At 34.6% G+C, this 21,883-nt stretch overlaps 1 protein-coding gene across 1 annotated transcript in view; it reads right to left on the bottom strand.

The window, feature by feature from the left end:
• ZNF654 (zinc finger protein 654) overlaps positions 1–21,883 on the bottom strand; it is a 64,304-nt gene that overhangs the window by 23,383 nt on the left and 19,038 nt on the right. The window contains exons 3-4 of the mRNA XM_049785720.1: positions 13,567–13,712; positions 1,823–1,904 (exon numbers count right to left, since the gene is read on the bottom strand). Coding sequence (XP_049641677.1) covers positions 1,823–1,904; positions 13,567–13,712 — 228 coding nt within the window. The remainder of the gene's footprint in view (positions 1–1,822; positions 1,905–13,566; positions 13,713–21,883) is intronic.

The following is a 21,883-nucleotide window of genomic DNA, read 5'->3' as shown; positions in this document are numbered from 1 at the left end:
CAAAAAACAGTTGCATGTCTATTCCGAACAACATGCCTAGCAACAGACCTAAAATTTAAGAGATCTGTTTATTGTTAAGTGTAATATTAACATTCAAGTATAGCATTTACTACTGTCTCTTGAGATGTCATATCAGGAATTGATGACCTTTCCAGAAAAACAGATTGTTTTTTCACAATATCTTTTGGAGGCCTGCTTTTGGTCACTCTCTGTAGTATAATATTCAATTTATTTATTTATTTATTTATTTATTTATTTATTTATTTATTTATTTATTCATTCTATACTTAAGTAACTCTGGCTTTTGTACTTCTTCAAACTATGAGCAAAACTCTGACCGCTGAAGTAAAAAGGCATTTTATTCTCCAGAGTAAGATAATTTTCTAAAAATACACAGAAAAAATGCAATGATCTCTGAGGTAATAAACAAGAATCAGGAGCAAAAAGGTTTAAAAGATAAGTGCCATTTGAAAAATATAAAAACTTGACCTAATGCAACAAGATTTATCAAAGCAATAAAACATTTATAAAATTATTTCAAAGTCATATTTCAATACTAAAGAGTTCATTTTCAATGTTAAAATGCATAATATAGAGCCAGAGTGTTATTACACAGGTAGGGTACTTGCCTTGCCTGTGGTTGATCAGTTTAATCCCAATATCTATGGTCCCCTGAGCACTGCCTTGAGTACTTCCTGAGTGCATAGTCAGTAGTAATCATTGAGCACTGCCAGTTGTGCCACAATTAAAAAAAAAAAAAAAAGCCCTGTGAAATACTTAAGTGTATATTTTTACATGTATAAGGAATGGGTATATTTCCCTTGTATATCTTTCCCTTGTACCTTCCTCACTACTACACTCACTTCAATTTCTTTTTTTCTTTTTTTTATACCATCAAAGCAAGGATTATTTAATGGCTCCATCCAAGTTCATAGTCAATTTAATGGTAAGTGCTTTACCTATTCCTTATGCTATCTATTTAGTACCGGTTGTATTAATATAGGAAATGCTACATCAACAATACTTTTGTTGCCATTAAAAACAAAATAGTGACGAAAACAATGACAATTGAAGGGAAAAAATAATAGCTGCAGAGTAAGAGCCCTAATACGAAGAAATTGGAGATAATCTCTGATAATTTTCCTTTTATTTATATACCAGAGTAATCAATTATAAAAGTCTATTTTATTTTAATATTTAGATATAACATTTAGAACTTTCAGGCTCAAAAGTTCTCTTTCAATAAATGTGAAAGAAAAGAAAAGTCTTAGAAAGAAAAGAAAAGTCTAAGTAAGAAAAGCTCTGAATTACTTCTCTAACTCTGCTAATCTCCCTTTCTGGAAGTGACACCCATGTTCTTGGTCATCAGGACTGACTCAGTCAGTACTCAGGATATGCTTAGAAACTCTGGTCTAGTCTAGCAAATGTGTAATGAGTAAACAAAATGATTAGAAATAATGCTTTAAAAAAACCTAAAACTTTCTTTTACACCAGTATAACAAAATCTTAAGTACTTAATGAATATAAAACCATAAAAGCAATAAATAGCTAATGTAACAAGTTTATTTATATTTTTTGTTTTGTTCTGGGCCCACATCCAGTGGCACTCATAGGTAACTCCTGGCTCTGTGCTCAGAAATTGCTCTTGGCAGGCTTTGGGGTACATATGGGATCCGGGAATCAAACCTGGGTCCGTCCAAGATCGCAAGGCAAACGCTCTACTGCTGTGCTTTCTCTCCAGCCCCTAATGTTAAAAAATTTAGAAGAAAATAAAGGCCTGCTTTAAATACAGGCACAGTATGAAAGAATAAGATTGCTTTACCTGGAATGATCCAAGAATATCCTTTAAGGGCTCTTCATAAAACTCATCTCTTCCAAAGAACAGCAGCAACTCGAAGAAACTCCTACAATGAATTAAGTGAGTAACTTTTTTTAAAATTTTCTTTGTTCTCAATAAAAAGGCACAGCTATGAAACATATACTTAATTTAAAGTATTAGCTTTAAGAAAGTGATATTTTTAGAATTCATTTTGTGTTTTCTGTAAAAATTGTAATAGAAGAATCTTCAAGTAAAATATAAAGAAATACACTGAAGTTTTAGAAGTAGAGAATGAACATTCATGAAAAAAAATCCAATATATGACAGAAGGCAAAATGTAGCTACACTTGTCAAAATAACCTATAGTAAGCATGTGATCCAACTTCATTTTAGTATATAGAAACTCAGAAAAAAACTCAAAATGTAATTCTAGGGAGGATTATTATAAAGAATAAGTAAAACTGACACAAATATATAATGTTAGAAAATCACCATAAACTCCTTATCCACCATTTTTTTACAGTCACCAATTATATAGTCTAATAAAGGACACCTTTGGGTTCTCAACTCCAAGCTTACATTATAGCACAACTCATGACACTGTTCATATTCTGTATCGCGTTCTTTATTAAAAGTTTTATGTACTTTATGTGCTTTTAATAATTCATGATTTCAGAGAAAGAAATACAACTTATTTCCTAATTATGGAGATCAGAAGTTCTAAATATTTAGTATTCCTAACTATTTTAAAGTCTTAGTTTTAATCACCTAAAACAGAAAAAAAATTTTTTCTGCCAACGGCTATCTGATTATTTATAACATCATTTACAAGCCATACATTAGTACACACCAGGTAGTCAACAAGCAGCATATATGGAACAAACTATATGATCTCACAGGCTATAACATTCTGTAGACTGAACATTCCCCACTCAATTTAGATGACATTCAACTTAAAAGATCAAACATATTTTTATTTTAATCAAATAAAATATATATAATGACATAGTTAAACTGGAGAGACAGTATGAGAATTATGACACATTCATTGGCATTTAACCAACTCAGGCTATATCCCAGTGTATCATATGGTGGTGCTTGGAGGTTTCATAAGCATTGCCTGGTAGCTCCTAAGTTTCACTAGTTAGGGGCCTGGAACCCTCACTACATACCAATAGGAGGCCTTGAATAATATTGGAACACAGTTCTTCAGTAGCATCATTGGGTTTTCTGATTTATTTGCAGGTTTAGTTATCTAAATATAAATACCACTAGGACAGCGCCCCAGGATTCCTAAAAATGGCTTAGGTGGTCAAAAGAAAGAAAATGTTTTAAATATATGATGTTCACACTAGACCAGCTCCGTAGATAAATTCCTTCCTCAAAAGAAATGTAAACCAAACTGTGAAAAATCATGGGAACAGTGGCCATGCAGCAGAAAGCTGGCAACCATGGGAGGAGAGGGTAGGCCAAGTCCTCACCCTGTCAAAGCCATGCCTGCTGCATCCATCATCCAGAAACAGTAATTTGTGTATGGCCTTGCCTACCATCCCTCTATGTCTGATTTTCTTCAGGGATACTAATCTGATCAAACTTCAGATATGCCAGTATTTGAGCTCATAGCACAAGGGGTTTTGTTTTTGTTTTTGTTTTGTTTTGTTTTGTTTTTTGAGTGAATGTGGGCACTCAACCCTACCCCATCCTCCTTCCAGGCCTGGCAGTCAGAACATGCCCCTAAAAGCCAGAATATCAGTAATAGTGCTTACTTTCTTATTTTTTTACTTTTACTTTTCTTTGGGGGGGGGGGCACACCCTGTGATGCTCAGGGGTTACTCCTGGCTATGCGCTCAGAAAACACTCCTGGCTTGGGGGACCATATAGGATGCCAAGCCATCGAACTGAGGTCCATCCTAGGCTAGGGAGGGCAATGCAAATGCCTTACCACTTAAGCAAATGCTCCGGCCCCTATTTTTTATTTTAATAGTTTTTATTGTGACCAAAGTGAATTACGAATCTTTCACAGTAATACTTAAGGTACATAGTGACAATAAGTCAGGGCCATTTCCACCATCAGTGTTGTCTTCCTTCCACCCCTATTCCCAACATGCATCCCATATCTCTCTCACTTGCCCTCCGGACTGCTAGTGTAACTTCTCTCCTCTGTGTATAGCTTGCTGTAGACTGGGTTTCAATTCTGTTGTCATTGACTTTAGGTTTGGTATTTGGGTCTGATCATACCCCTAAAGTGACATATGAAAAATTTCACAACTTAAATTTAAATAATACAAAGGAAAAGAAACAAAAAGCTAGTCAAAAGCAAAATAATGCACAATAAAGAATCTTTGTTGACTTGCTTATTTAAAAAGCTTACACTAGGGGGGCCAGAGAGATAGCACAGTGGTAAGGTGTTTGCCTAGCATGCAGTCAACCCAGGGCAACTAATTTAGGAAACAGCCTGAAAATAAAAAGGAAGATAGACTTATGAAGGGGCATTTATTTTTCAGAAGGCTATCTTTGTTTTAGAGGCCTTGTTCAATATAGCCTTTCTATACAACATTATGTGTACTTATTGTTTTAGACACGTTAGTATTTTTACCTTTTCCTATTTTGTACTATCATTACTCATCAACAGTGGCAGATACCTCATTTATTTTATAAGAAAATATAGGCTATCTAGCACTCTAGTTAAAATAGTAAAATTCAGATTTTGTTTCCAAGTGCATACAAAACTATTAAAATAGATACACTATATGGGAGAATACAAAATTATTGAACACATGAAGACTAAGATTATAAGATTTTTTTTTTGGCAGTGCTATAAACTACAAACACTGGACAAGCTTTAAAACATGGAGATTAAACAGTATGTTTCTAAGCAACTAATGAACTAATGAGGGAATTAAAGTAGAAGTAAGGAAAGATTGGAGGAACTGAAGATATAGCTCGGTGGACTGGAATGCATTCTTTACTTGCAGGAGTGCTAGTTTCTTTCCCTGGTCCCCTAAGCACCATGAGTAGTGACCCCGAATATTGTTGAGTGTGGTCCAAGACACAAAAGACAGAGATGTAGCCAAATGAAAATAGGAACATTAATTATCAGGCCCTTTGGGATACAGCAAAAGTGAGACTAAGAGGAAAGTTAACAGTTATAAATGTCACAAATAGGAAAAGTCAAAAACAGCTTAAACAGAAAAAGAATAACAAAGCCAATAGCTTTGAGAAGGAAGGTGATAATTAGTACAAAAACTGAAATGAAAAAAATTTAAAATAATTACATAAGATCAGTGAAACTAAGAGTTCTTTTTCTAAAAAGGTAAAGTCACTTAATCAAATTACAGAAGAGAAATTATAATACATATAATACAAATATAAAAATTACAAATCTGAACAATAACAAATTTGATAACCTGAAAATTAGAGAAAATTTTATAAAATAACAAACCTGAAATAAGAAATGATAAATACTGAATTGAAATGTAATTTAAAAAAATTCCCCTGGTCCTGGAGTGATAGTACAACAGGTTGGGTGCCTGCCTTACACTCAGTATCCCATATGATCCCTGAGCCTGCTAGGAGTAATTCCTGAGTACAGAACCATGAGTAACCCCTGTGCACCAACTAGTGTGACTCCAAAACAAAATTATACCCCATCCTACCCTACCCCCTAACAAGCAAGCAAACAAACAAACAAAAAACCCACGATTTTAGACCAGATGACTCTGACATGAATTTTACCAAATCTTAGGCCTAATTCCCAGTCAAAACACAAGTTTTGAGGTCATACCTGTCAGTGCTCAGGGATTACTTCTAATTTAGTGGTCCATATGGATTAACCTGGATTGAATTTATATTAGTTGCATGCCTGGCAAGAGTCCTACCCATTATACTATCACTCAGCCCTCTTTTGACAATTTTTAAATTGATTTATCTAACTTTTGTCGTTAAAGTTGTAAGAGTTCTTTATCTGTGATTTTTAAATGTTCTCTTTCTTTTTTGCATTTTCTTATTGGTGGTGCCTGAAGATTATTACTGATTTTACAAATTTGTTCATAACTTTTCTTGTGTAATTTCCCTGAGTTATCTTATGCTTCTTTAATATCTAGGTTTATAATTCTCATCAAGTTTGGGAAATATTTTCAGAAAATTCATTTTAGAAACCATTGTTTTCGAGGAATGTCTATGTTTGTTTATAGCTTACTGATTGCTCTGTTTATTTTATAGTATTTTATTCTAATTCAATAATTCTGTATCTTGTATCTTCCTTATATTTAATAAAGTACCCAATTTGACATTTAATTGCCTACATTGTATTTTTTAAAATCTCAAATAGTTGTTTAAGAAAAAAATTTTAATGGGGTGCTATACTCAATGATGCTCAAGTTTTATTCCCGACAACTGGTTCCTGGTTGAACATCAAGCCACAGATTAACGAAACAGAAAAAGAACAGGCTCACTCATGGACACATATGCCCCCATCTCAAATCACTATCTTACTTTGACCATCGCCTTCCACTTACTTAGATGTATTACATACAAACTTAAAATCATGTTTTCAAGGCTACCAGAGAAAAGAAAAAATATTCAACACATCCAGTTAGTGAAAAACATTCCACAAAAAAGAAAGGCAAGTAGATTTATCTTCAAATATGAAATCAATGTTCAAATTTATTTATAGTACACAAAGCATTAAAATATCTTTCTCTTACAGCCCTGTTCTGATACAAAGAAAAAGTCTTAGGGTGGAGCAATAGAACAGTGGTAGGGCATGTTTGCCTTGCAAGTGGCCAATCCAAGACTGACCTGAGTTCAATCCCAGAATCCCATATGATCCCCCAAGTCTGCGAAGAATTTTTCTGAGCTCAGAGCTAGGAGTAACCCCTTAGTGCACCAAGTGTGCCACCCACCCATAAAAGGGAAATAAGTAGGTTTTGTCAAGAGTTATGGTAAAATCTGACTCCCTGTTCTAAAGACAGCAGAGCAATAATCATTAGAATTGTGAATGTAAACATTTGAAGGCAGGTAAGTACAAGGGGTGGTGAATTATGTGTAAAAGGGAATCTGAGGGCATGAGTAGAAGGAAGTTAACTATGGTGTCTGGAATGATTGTTGGAACACTGTATACCTGAAACTCAAAAACAAAAACTTTGTAAATCATGGTGACTTAATAAAAAAAATGTATTGTCCTTGGGGCAGAAACAGTAGAGCAAATAAGGTGCTTGTCTTGTATCAGGCTGACCTGAACAGTTAGGAATAAGCCCTGAGCACCACTGAATGTGGCCCAACATTACTCCCCTCCAAAAATTTAATCTTCCAAATATATACATAGCCCCAATGAAGAAAAGTCCATGAGATGCAGAATAAATAAATTTTAAAAAAAGAACAAAGTAAAACCTCACACTATATATAGCAGATTAGAGCAGGCCTGGCATACTACTATTTGTGGGTCAAATATGGCCCAAGAAATGCCTATTTTGCTATAATGCATGATATAAGTTTACCATATTTAAGTTGTTTTAAAATTTTAAGAAAAATATTTAAAGATGCATAAAGTTAAATAAAATAGAAATGTAACTATAAAGAATAAGTTTGTACATAGAAATACAATGCCACAAGTCTATTTACATATTAACTCTATTAAGTATGAACATTTCCACTTTAGATGGTCAAGAGTAGCTGAAATAGAGAAATTACAGTTTAGACTTAAATAATTGCTATAGCCCTTTAATCATCCACGATCTAAATTATAGAAAAGATTCCCAAATTTACTTGACTTATCAGAGATCAACCTCCTCCACTACCCAGTTTTCAGGAAAAAAAGTGCTCTTAAGTCTTTTTCTTTGTATCAGAACAGAGCTGTAATAGAAAGATATTTTAATGTTTTGTGTACTATAAATAAATTTGAACATTGATTTCATATTTGAAGATAAATCTACTTGCCTTTCTTTTTTGTGGAATGTTTTTCACTAGTCTAACTGGATGTGTTGAATATTTTTTCTTTTTCACTGTATAAACTTTTTTGCTTTGGGGCCACAACTGCCCAGGTATCACTCCCATTGTTACTATAGGGGCTAGAAGTATTTAGGATTGAACCTGGCACTCCTACATGCAAAACTTAAGCTCAATCTGTTGAGTTTTTCCTCCCATTTCTTCTGTAAGCTTTTTCTGTTTTTGATTTTGGACTACACTCAGACTACATTTCTGCCGCCCCTCCTAATATACTGATATAACCTTTTATGTATGTATGTATGTATGTATGTTTGTATGTATGTATGTATGTATGTATATTTTTTTTTTGGTCACACCCGGCAGCAGTACTCTGGGGTTACTCCTTGCTGTGCACTCAGAAATCGCTCCTGGCTGGTTCTGGGACCATAGGGGATGCCAGGATTTTAACCACTGTTTGCCTTCATTCAAGTTTTAAGTGAAATCAAATAAACCGTATTTGTAGTACAAAAGAGACTAACACATAAATTCCCAAATGTACTTGGCCTACTACCACCTTTACAGAAAAATTAATGCTTAGCACTGCTCCCTTCCCTGGCCAAGCAAGCAAATAGAAAATAATCCCTAAGTGGACTCACAAGCAACTACTGCACCCTATATTCCCACTACCAAGGGCAGGTTACCCACTTTGTGTATATATTAAACCTTATAATCACCCAAAAGAGGTGAAAAATTTATACCAAGAAAACTTTAAATTGATACTAAAATAATTAACAGAGGATCTAAGGAAATGGAAAAGCATTCCCTGTTTATGGATTAGAAGAATTAATATTATCAGAAGGACATTTTTCCCAGAGCATTATACAGTGCTCAGAGCTTACTCCTGGTTGTACCTTAGGGGATCACTCTTGGCGGGGCACCACATGAGGTGCCAGGAATAGAAGCTAGTTTGGCTGTGTGCAAGGTAAGAGTCCAGTCTGCTGTACTCACTTCTAGCCCATCCCGGCTATTTTTTATGACATTTATTTCATATTTTATTGTATCTTTCTTGTGAGTGACCTCACATAGCAAGGCAACTCAAAACTTTTAGGTACAGTTCTCATCTTAAAACAATCATAATCCATATGTCAGATTTTTAAAACATTATATGCACTTGTATTGTAAGTATATTAAGTAAATTAATATAATCTTAAGATTATCCAATTTTCTCAAGGCTATCCAATATAACTTCATCTAAGTAATATAATACACGTAGATATAATCATTTTTAAAAGGCCTATGATTTTTCTATCTCTAACTGGAATATTTTCAATATTTTATCCTTTTGATATCTATGCAAATAAATGAGAAATATACTATTATCAGTTTACTGATATAGAAAATTCTGGTATCAATATAATGTCTATTAATATAAATAGTACTAGTAAATATTAAGTATAAAAATTACGTCTAAATAATAATTAAGTTCAAAATGTCTGACTTTTTTTCCTGCTAGGTCATAAATTTAAGAATGTAACATGACTTGAGGAAAAGTGTAGACATGCCTTAATTTGTGCTGAATAGAATTTGACTTACATTTTTCCATACAGTTTTACAAAGCCAGTTAAACATCAGATTCCAGCATTGGAGTCACATGAATGAAAGATTTAGAACTTGTATCTAATAAAAAAAATCAATAATTTTTAATATTGTAATGATTATAGTTGCTAACAAACAGTGATAGTACTTATGTTTATTATACTATTATATGAGCAATTAATATCTTTGTAATAAAGGCTTACTTCCCATTTAAATAGTATTTGAAATACCTGGTAAGATATGTCTTTCTAATCCATGAAACATCAATTCTCTGACTTTTTTCCCAATCTTTCACTACCCATATTATTTTTAAAAACGTGGATCAAATGCTGTTAAAACATGGATCAAATGCTGAAAAATAGGCTTCTTTTTCCCTAACTTCAAACTATATTATATATACATATACACATATTAGCATAAACATGTCATATAACATGTTATATATGTGATATGTTATGTATAACATGTTATATAATATATATTAATATATATACATATACATGATTTTCTGAGAAAAAGGTTTTCTTTTCTCTCTCCTATCTCATTACTTGCTTGTTTTTCTATTTCATTAATTTCATATAGAAGTGATAGATTTCTGAATAATGATTTTGTAGCCTGACACTTTATAGTAAAAGTATATTGATTCTCGGTGCTTTTTATAGTAGAGGTTTAAAATTCTCTAAATACAGTATCATGTCACCTACAAATTAAGAGTTTGATTTTACAGACATGGATAACCTTAATATATTTCTTGTCTAATTGTTAGAAAAAAAAACTTCAAATACTAAATTGAATAACAGTGGTGAAAGCGTACAACTTTGTCCTATTCCTGAACACTACTTAATTATGATATAAATAATGCATTAGCAGAATTAGATCTGTAGTATTATGTTGAGAGAAGTTAGCCAGAAGGAAAGGAACAAACACAGAATGAGCTCTCCAATGTATAGGATATCAAGAAATATCTCGGGGAATAATAAATGCATATGATTAGCCAATTTCCAAACAGTTGTTGAAGAAACTTTCCTTGATCTACCTCATACCTTCTACTCTTTAACTGAAGAATAACTTTCAATATACTTAAGGATGTTTTCTGGACAAAGGCAACAGAAACTGAAAAATTAGTCTTCAGTAGGAAGCTTGGGGGGGGGGTGGTACACAAAGGACAATGATGACGGGAAGTGAACTGGAGGAGGTTGAGTCCTACAATGTGTTATGCATGAAACCCAGAATAAATTGCAGTGCCTAAATTATTTAATTAAAAAATTACATAAAAAGCAAGATTCATCTTTTTAGCCAGAAATGACTCTTTTGAAATGAGAGTAAAATTCAGTACTATAAGGCACTGAATCAATCTTTCACTCACAATGAACAAGCTACCCTACATATGAACCCCAGTCATCCATAGTTTTATGTATAGATACAATCCATGAATATAGGTTCAAGAGAGCAAGCTAGCAGTAAGCAACAGGAAAGAGCCATAGGTGAACCTGAACTAAAAGATCAGAATACAGCCCACCATACAGATAGAGGACAAACCCAGGAGCATGGCCTCCCAAGCAGTACAGCCAAGAAACTGTAAAATAATCTCTTCTCCACTTAAGCTCCCAGAGAACTCCTGGCAGTTGGGAAAACTGACAGTGACACATAAAAGAAGTACCTTGATCTACAAAAAGGAACCATGATAAAGCAGTGCAAACCCCACCATACTTGGTGAGTGAAAACTGCAAACCTGCAAACCCAATCAGTACTAATACCCAATATAAACAACTGAAATGTAGTCAGAGTGGAAATACTTATGATGTTCAATAAGCTCAAAGAAACAATGGAACAGAATGCCAATAAAGCAAAAGAGATGACCAAGTGAGGTAAGGAGGTAAGCAGATAAGGATTTTGCCTTGCACAGGCCCAACTATGATTTGTTCCCCTGCATCCCATATGGTTCTCCAAACCTGTCAGGAGTAATTTTTGACTAATGAGACAGAGTCAAAAGTAACCCCTGAACACTGCCGATGTGGCCCAAAATTAAAAAAAAAAAACAAAAAACGGAGGATATGAGAGCAGGAATAAGAAAAACACAAACAGTAACAATAGAACTGAAAAACTAGGTAGCCAAAATGAAAGTTCTTTGGAAGGCCTCACTAGCAGAGTAACAGCAGCTGAGGACCAATTTACTGAACTCAAAGATGAAGTGCACAAAAAGAATAAGGAAAAAAGTCTCAAAATAAGCAAAGAGATGACAAGAGAACTTTGGGACCAACTACTGAGAAACAACTAAGAATCACTTGGGTCCCAAAGAAACAGAAAATAAAGTCCTTAAGCAACAGTCAAAGACATCATAGCTATGAAGTTTCCAGAGCTGAAGAATAAGGTCAAGAATCACCATAGTTCCACAGATCCTGGAGCACGCAGATGCATACATGGCAATGTGACACTTCCAAATTCCACAGTACTCATACCCCAGTAGGAGCACAGCAACTTAGATGGGAAAGTAGCATAGAAGCCCAACAGCTCAGCAAATAGGAACAGTAACAAAAGGATCAACTAGCAACAAGCAAAAATGTAAATCCTCCATGACTTTATTTACTGTTGTCAGATATAACAATTTCTAATACTGAAACATCTTTTCATCATTTCACTTACCATTTTGTTGTAGCAAATATAAAATAAATTATTTTGTGCCTTCTAAGGGGTCAGTCTTCAGGGGCAGGTGGGAAATTGGGGACAATGGTGGAGAGAAGGTCACACTGGTGGAGAGACTGGTGCTGGGAACACTGAATGCCTGAAACAACTAGACGAACAACTAGAACTAGAACGAACAACTTTTTAAAATTTAGTGTTTCCCTAGATTAGTTTAGGGGAGGAAAATACTGTAGCAATACTATTTATTCACTATAATTTGGTGATTGGCTTGAATGGAAAACTCTTTGTACATTTGTCCAAAGTATCTCATTATCTACTCTCTATTTCATACCTGGTATATTCAAATTCTATATACCTCTTAAGATTCTCATGGGGTAAAAAAAAGGGTAGGACAAACTACCTTCCTCTTATAATATAAGGCAGCAAATAAAAAATGTTTGAGCTAGAGATTCTGGGTCACACCCAACTGTGCTCAAGGCTTACTCCTGGTTCTGTATTCCACAATCACTCCTAGTGGTGGTTGAGGGAAACAATATGTAAGTGATTAAACCCAGGTTGACTGTATACAAGACAAGCACTGTACCTGCTGTACTGGTGCTCTATTTATTTAAAATATCATTATTTACTTACTTAAAATAAAGCAATTATTTTAACTACTATCACTCTATTTTTTAATATCTTTATTTAAGCACAATGATAACAAACATTTTTGTAGTTGGGTTTCAGTCATAAAAAGAACACACATCCCCTTTCACCAGTGCAATATTACAACATTCCATCAATGCCCCCTATCTCCCTCCTCCTCCATACCCTGCCAGTATTCAAGACAGCATTCTACTTCTCTCACTTATCACTTGATAGTTGTTAGTGTAGTTATTTCTCTAATTGCACTCAACACTCTTTAATAGCTTAAAAATAATATAGCTATACACAAAAAATTACAAACCTTAACAGAATATTAGTTCAACGAGCCATATTCTTATATTTCCTTTAGACTTTAAAAGTTAACATGAGTGTAATTTGAGGCACTCATATAAAAATTATGTCTTGCTCTGTTATGCTTCAAAGAACCCTCTCTTCTGTTTTCTGTATTCCCAGGCTCAGAAAATTGTTGAAATCTTTAAGCCAAATGATGTTTCTCTATTTTCTTTTCACCATATTTGTTTTACTTACTTGCTAAAATTTTGGGACTCTAGGAGAGTAATGAGGTCTTTAGCTTAGTTAAATAATAGCATTTTTTTTAAACAAGGAGTTTTCTAATTTGTTATGTTTGATTAAAGGTCATCCCTTCTGAAGACTATAACGGCCTTCTTTAGTATATTCCAGGACTTATTATTACAATATACCAAGACAATCTGTGAAAGTTTTAATGAAATTAAATGATGATAGTAGTGACCAAAAAATATATTAATTTTTTTGTAAGAGTAAAGCTGTGGCTCAATGCTCAAATCGAACCTAAATACTTAAGTGGGAAAATTATTTAAGGAAAACTTTAGGAAAGGCTCATTCTGCAGAGAAAGTAAACAAAATATATATCAATAAATGTTATCAAGAAACCATTTTTATAAGTAAATAGTACTTACAAAGCAAGGCTACTCAAAACATACTGTACATGCTCACAGTCATCCGGGAATGATGCACTGGCTGTTGTAAAACAGCAAAGTGCAGTCTGAAGAACCTGAAGTTGTGGCAAAGGGACCTGCCATCTTCCAGCATAATCTTCAACCACCTGATAGAAAAACAATTCAAAATATAAACCATTAAAAAAAAGTTTTCACATCCTTTTTCTTTTTATAAAAAACAAAAAAAAAAAGGGCTTACTAAACTTTCTGCTGGTGCTTTAATGAATTCATTGCGATTCAATAATTTTCAAAAATGTACTTGCTACTGCACTTTTTCTTCTTTCCTTTTTCTTCCATCTCTTTAGATTTTCTTTCAATTTTCTATTTTTTTAATCATGTTACCTTTGGTCTTCCTAAAACAAATGTATTATGATCAGTTATGTCAATTATGTAAGGCATTTACTTTAAATAAATTTTAAAAAATTGCCCCTGGCAGGCTCAGGGGACTATATAGAATCTATCCGGGGTTGGCCATATTTAAGGCAAACGCTCTGCCGATATGCCCTACTGTTATTGCTCTGGCCCTGAGGGCTTACTTCTAACTCTGTGTCCAGGGATCACTCGTGGTAGGGCTCAGGAGATCATGAGGGATGCCTGGGATTGAATTTAGGTTGACTCTGTGCAAGATATGCACCCTATGCGCTATACTGTTCCAACCAGAATCTCTCTTCTTTCACTCTGCATAATCCTTACCAGATTGTCCTGTTTTCAAAGGTGTAATTTACTTCTTTTGTTGTTGTTATTGCTGAATAGAACTTTATTGAAGCAATGAACTGTTTATTTCTTGATACCCCCCCCAAAAAGTTATCAACATATCTAGTTTAAAAATCTGTATAAATTTACTGGATTAACAAGCAAGAGATGGACCTCATTGGGAGAATATTTGCCTTGCATATATAAGGCATTGGATTCAATCCCCAGCAATACAAAAATTATTTTTTTGTTTTCATTAAAGCAATTCAGTATGAACGCAAAAGTATAAGAAACCAAAATTTCTTATTATTTTTATATTGGACATATAAAGGAAAACTGATTACTATCTCTGAAAATATGGGGGAAAATACAACATAGGCATGACTTCTGCTCTTTTGGCCACTCTGCAAATCCTCATGAACTACTAGCATTGTGATCAGGGACCATTCTTGGCAGTCTCTGAGAAATTATGTAACATACAGGATCAAACCCAGGCCTCCCAATGTAAAATATGCTCTCCGTTTGTTGAACAGACTGCCTACCTGGCCCCTTTAGAGCTTCTATAAGCATATCCTTCACCTCCCAGATGTAAGATTTGTGAAAATACCATTCAATATTAAAAAAGGTACAGTATACTCATAAAATTATAAATTAGTAAGCACTATTAACAATATTCTTTTAATACTGATCCCAAAGCTTTTTCAAAAGTGAGATATAAGTGGCAAAATGCTCAATCATAAAACATTTAAGTGTACCAGGCATGTTATAAAAATTAGAGAATAAAATCAGTTTTTGTGATATCACTTTACTAGCTTTATGAATCTTCATAAATTATCTCCCTTTATATATTAATTATCTCATAATAAGGAGAAAAATACTTATCTACAGGCATACAACTAGAAAGTGATTAAAGTAATCATTTAGAAAAAATTAAGGGGCTGGAATGATAGCAAAATTGGCAATGGTCCTCAAACTAAGGCCCGTGGGCCACATATTGTATTTATTCCCATTTTGTTTCTTCACTTTTAAATAAGATATATGCAGTGTGCATAGAAATTTGTTCATAATTTTTGTTTTTACTATAATCTGGCCCTCCAACAGTCTGAAGGACAGTGAACTGGCCCCCTGTTTAAAAAGTTTGAGGACCTCTGTTAACAGTAGGACATTTACCTTACATGTGGCCCACCTGGGACAGACCCCAGGTTTGATCTCTGGCATCCTAAATGGGTCCATAACCCTGCCAGGAGAAATCTGTAAGTGCTGCCAGGTGTGGCCCAACCCCCCCCCCAAATTCTGAAGTATCAGTTGCTATCAAATTTTAATTATGCTTTCTCATGTATAAAACATATTAAAATAACATCCTGTATCTTAAAAACATCATACAAGGGCTGGAAGGTACTATAGCCAGTAATCTAAATCTAACATAGGAGGAGCTACAGCAATAGTACATAAGGTAGATCCTTACTTTACATACAGTTAATTTGGGTTAAATCCCTGGCCTTCCATACACCACCAAAAAAAAATAAAGAAATCCATTATATAAAATGATCCATATTAGCAAACCATGAACTCCAGAGCATTTTTGACCTGCAGTCCATTCTTGTATAACCAAGAAGCTAAAAAAAGAATGGCTGTAATACTTTCAGGGTTTTTGTTTCTGGGGTTGATGCCCTATCCATAGGAGATCAATAAGGTGACAAACAGCCCGTTATATAATCAAGAAGCTAAATTTGGATTTGGGGGGGGGGGGAGGGAACCTGATAACTGCAGGAGGATCAAACAGGAGTTGGTCATATGCAAGGTAAATGCCCAAAATCCTCTATTATCTATCTCCCTGGCTCCAGTTAGTTTTTATTTTGACCATACCCTACAGTGTTTAGGAATTATTCCTTTCTCTGTGCTCAGGGGATGATCAGCAAAGTATCAAACTCATATCAGTGGCATGCAAGGTAAGTGCCTTCCTTTCTACATAATTTCTACTACCCCTGGATGTTATATATTTAAATGACTAAACAAACAAAATGTTTTGGGTGTTTTAAAATCATATGAATTCAAATTTCAAAACCCATAGAGCTTTATTGAGCCATACCAGGTTCCTTCACCTATATAGTACCTGCAAATTCTTTCCTAGAACTGTGAGTTATGACACAAGCCATATAATTCACAAATCCTTAATTTGCAAGGGGTTATGTATTTACACTCTGCAGTGTTCAAGGGTCATACTGGCTTGCGCTAAGTATAACTTCTAGTGGTTCTCAGGTGACCATATGTGGTGCTGGGGATGGAAACTGGGTAAGCCAAGTGCACGGCAAACTCCCTAGCCTCTGTATTATCACTCTAGCTCCTGTGTCTTATATATTTCTAAAGTTTTCAAAAACATCCTGACTGCCTTTATTTTTAAAAAGTCTCAAAAAACATAAATATATTTATTCAGAGAAGTGAGTCTATTTACTATCCAGAAAAAATTACAATATAATACTATCAATAATAATGCCTCTCTCTCTGGAGCATAAATTAAGCATATAAATTTACAGTCCATTATGAAAGATTAGGGTTCCATAAAGTTGGAATTCCTTAGTTGTGATGTAAACCAATGTGTGTAAGACCCACCTTGAGGGGCAAGAGCCAACATCTGTGATCCATAGAGTTCAATGATTCTTACTTTACCATGACTAATTAAGTCTGTTATCTCTAAGTCAAGGAGTTTCACATGCTCTAGCATAATATATAAAACTGTAGTAGGCTAATGTAGATTAACAAGTAGGCCCTGCAACCAGTTGTTTGACCATTTCAAATTATACAATGTCAGTCTTTTAGCAAATCTCTCAAATGTTTCTAGGACCATGCAAAAATCCCTCTCAGATCTTATAGTTCTTACTAGCATCAAAGCAAAAATTAAAAACGTTTCCAAAAGTTTTTATCATAGACCAAAATAGTAAGTATCGTAGGCCATAAAAGAATGTTGTTAGATAAATAGACCTGTCCTCTTCACTAATGTTGGACCATTTTTCTTAATGAATGTGCCTATATATATATATATATATATATCTGACAATCTCATATTTCCCAGCTCCAAACAAATTGCCTTCAATCAAAACCCACACATTCCCATACATTTCCTATTTGTTAGCTAGGTTTATTTCCTTAGAAGAGAAGATTCTGCTTTGTATAGCTGCCTTCACTCAACAAGACTGACCTATTAATACCCTGTATAGTCTAGCTAAACCCACACATAACACAATGAGACTCATTGTGGTAAGCCCTGATAGGTTTGTCACATTAACCTTAAGACACATAAAAAAATAATTAACAAAATTTACTAAAATTTACTTTAATTAACTAATAATTTACACTAATTCCATACCACATACTGCTAATGTACAACCCTATCTCTGAAATTCTTTAAAATATGTAAAACTATACAGTACATTGCCATTTTACTTTGAAACTTTTTTCCTGTATTATGTATCTAATCATAAGCATTCAGTTAATAAAATTTTATATTAATCTAAATGATCTTTAACAAGCTGAACTACATCAAGCAACACATACCATTTTCTTACCTTTTGGCGGGAGAGATTAGTAACAGTCTTAATAAAATGGCCAAAGAAAACTGAAATTGCTGCAAACAAAAAAGCAGTGTCTATCTGGTTCTTTAAAAATCAAGTATTTACTACAGTTTTTAATTTCTTTCAGAAAGTAGTCTAAAAAGCAGAGAATCATACTAGTGATCCAATAGTATTGGGAGGAATGTTTTCTTTTAATTTGAAAGAGTATGACAAACTACAATACTTAAAGTTGCAGAAAATTGTGAATAATAATGAAAGCAATTATAGTCAGGGCCTCAAATATGCCATGACATAGCTGAAGGGAAAAGAGCATACCCTATTCTTAAAGGAATATAATGTTTACTATATATTGCCATACCTTAATTTACTAAGGTAAAATATTGTGAAAATGAGCACAAATACCTCATCTATCAAAACTGTCAAGTTAGGGAGGGACCAGAGAGTTAAGTTAGCAAATAAGGCACATCCCTGGATCCCTGAGTACAAGCCCTGAACATAGCTGGGTGTGTACACCTTTAAAAAAAAAAAAAAAGTACAAGCTAAAGACTTAACTTTAACTTAACTTTAATTTTATTTTTTTAAATATTATCTTTATTTGGGCTGGAAAGATAGCACAGTAATACGGCGTTTGCCTTGTACGCAGCCTATTCAGGGCAAATGGTGGTTCAAATCCCGGCATCCACTATGGTCCCCCAAGCCTGCCAGGAGTGATTTTTGAGCATAGAGTCAGGAGTAAACCCTGAGTGCCTCTGGGTGTGACCCAAAAACAAAACAAACAAAAATAATAATAATATCTTTATTTAAGCACCATGATTACAAACATGGTTGTAGTTGGGTTTCAGTCTTAACAGTTTTTTATATAAGCCTTAATATAAAGATTTATACATAAGTTAAAATCACAATTAAAAAATAACGATTCTTTTAAGGATTATTTAAAATACACCATCCAAATTACTATTAACTAAATAAAAAGTGTCTACCTAAAGTTCAAGTGTAGAAGTATTTACCCAGATATGTGACTGGATTCGAAGAGCTTCTAGATAGTAATTAAGATTAATTAAAAACAACCTGACCTATGTGATTAGAACTATCAGAAATTTCATACTGATACCAACTTATTTAAAAGATCTCACAGATGTTGGTGCTTGTCTTTATTGCTGTAGTGCTCACTGGATATTTAATTTGATATTCTTTCTGCATTGTTGTGATGTTTCAATTACCTTTTCTGTGTCCTCTCTCAAACTAAGGTTGAAAGCCTCTAGAAAGACTCCGTCCATCTTCAGCTTATTTGATTTTTTTTTTTACCCCATTCTATTGCTTTTTTTTCCTTCAAACAAAACCACACAACCTGGACTATCTAGCTCTGCCTCTCAAATAGAGGGGGAAACAAGGGAGGGTACCAGGACCAAACAAATATATGATCACTAATAGTAAGCCTGACAAAGAGGGGACCACCTACTCCAGCAGCCCGGGGGGTGATGGTGGGGTATATGGGTTGCAGAAAGGAAACTGGGATGGGGGAAGGACATATTTGGTGATGGGTATTCCCCTGATTCAATGTTAATATGTACCTAAAATACTACTGTGAAAGATATGTAAGCCAATATGATCAAAATAAAAATAAAAAAAAATCTCACAGATGTCATAACATGTGTCAGGTCAAGTCATGTCATTCACTAATATTAAATTCAATGCTAATTTAATGAGTCCATCACTTGAATCTAATATACAAGAACACAGATTTGAGTATTAATCTTGAAAGACACAATTCTAAATCCTGTAATCCCAAATGATAACAGAAGGAAAGATTAGGGCCAGAAATAGTACAGCAAGTAAGGCAAACTGCTTTGTATGTGCCTATCAATGTTTGATCCCCAAAAGTGCTTATAGTTCTCTGAGCACTTCAGGAGTGATACCTGAACACAAAGCCAAAAGTAAGCACTAAACTATATTGCTGTGTGTGCCCCCACCCAGCAGTGTGTCCCGACCACACCTCCAAAACAGAACAAAATATCAAAATCCCAAAAATAACCACCCAAAAACATAAGAATCCTGAAATTTTGAGTTTGGGGGGGAAAATAATTTTAATTCTTTAAAACATTTATTTGTATTTTTAAAAGAAGATATGAAGGGCCGGGCGGTGGCGCTGTAGGTAAGGTGCCTGCCTTACCTGCGCTAGCCTAGGAGACGGACCGCGGTTCGATCCCCCGGCGTCCCATATGGTCCCCCAAGCCAGGAGCGACTTCTGAGCGCATAGCCAGGAGTAACCCCTGAGCGTCACCGGGTGTGGCCCAAAAACCAAAAAAAAAAAAAAAAAAAAAGATATGAAAACAACACAAAAAAAACATAGCATGCCATAGGTAACCAAGGAGGATAGTTCATCTTTCACAAATACAGATATACAAAGGAGTATCTCTACATTAAGTTCTAATGTTTTTACATCCATGCACAATGCTTATTAATAAAATCAATATGCCTCCATGGAGTAAAATATCTAGGGAATAAATTTCTATTCTTATTTTTTTTATTTATTTATTTTTGGTTTTTGGTTCATACTCGGTGACATTCAGGGGATACTTCTGACTCTGTGCTCAGAAATCACTCCTGGCTTGGGGGACCATGGTCCGACCTACGTCAGCCGTGTGCAAGGCAAAAACCTATCGCTGCGCCACAGCTCCAGCCCATAAAATTCTATTTTTAAAACTCTTTTATAAATATCTTTATATGAGTCGAAGTGAAAGCACAGCAGACAGGGTGTTTGCCCTGCATGCGGCCAAACCAGATTCAATTCCTGGTATCCCAAAATCCCTAAGCCTGTCACGAGTGATATCTGAGCACAGAGGCAGGAGTAAACTTTTGAGCACAACCATGTCTGGCCAAAATCCAAAAAAAAATAAAAATAAAAAAAATTATATACAAACTATACCTCTAATATAGGAAGATAATGATAAAATAGCACAGCAAATTATATAAACTACTGGTGACAATTTTCAATGGTGGTGAGGGGAGGTTCTTTTAAAAAAACCCTTAATTTCAACAAAGTAAAGTACTTTATAAAGATAGATTATGCCAAATACATATAAGTAGTTTATGAGAGTTGACTAAGTTCAATAACTCTAAAATCTTACACAGTGAGTGGAGTCCCCTTTATGACTCAGAAGAGCCATTTTCTTTTTTTTTTCTTTTTTTTGGGGGGGGGTCACACCCAGCAGTGCTCAGGGGTTACTCCTGGCTCTACACTCAGAAATTGCTCCTGGCAAGCTCTGGGGACCATATGGGATGCCGGGATTTGAACCAATGACCTTCTGCATGAAAGGCAAACGCCTTACCTCCATGCTATGTCTCCAGCCCAGAAGAGCCATTTTCACCCCAGGTCAGTGAGCCCTGTGGAAAGAAGAAGTACCAGGACAGGGGGAAGGATCATCCAGTCACCCCTGCTCCATTTCACTCAAACCTGCACGTTTTTTCTAATCAAGGAGCTACTAATAGTGTCTATAATTTAATAAAAGCTACAATGTTACTTTTCTGTTTCTGAATTATACTGTTTTTAAATAAGTATTTGTAAAAAAAAAAATAGAGAAGAGATCTGAGTTGTTTTTTTTTTTTAATAATCTCTTCTATGAATAAAGAAAATAAGAGAACTGGAGAGATATGCTTGAATTCAAAAGGTTTAAGTTAAGTATAAGTTTCAGATACTCAAGGTCTCCTCTAGGTACTATCCTGGAGAACAGAAACAGCAGGCATCCCTATGCACCACAGGTATGGCAGAATGAATGAACGAATAACTATTCAGAAAAAAAAATACTTGTGATTTGACTTTGCTATCAAAACAATTTACTAATCTAGTATTAAAAGTCACACTTTAAAGAAGAGATAGCATGGAGGTAAGGTGTTTGCCTTGCATGCAGAAGGACAGTGGTTCAAATCCCGGCATCCCATATGTTCCCTTGAGCCTGCCAGGGTGATTTCTGAGCCTAGAGACAGGAGTAACCCCTGAGTACTGCCAGGTGTGACCC

Source organism: Suncus etruscus, chromosome 13 (genome assembly GCF_024139225.1).
Source record: "Suncus etruscus isolate mSunEtr1 chromosome 13, mSunEtr1.pri.cur, whole genome shotgun sequence".
In the NCBI taxonomy this organism is placed as follows: Eukaryota; Metazoa; Chordata; class Mammalia; order Eulipotyphla; family Soricidae; genus Suncus; species Suncus etruscus.
Note: the sequence above shows the minus strand (reverse complement) of the source record. Positions and strands in the feature narration are given on the sequence as shown.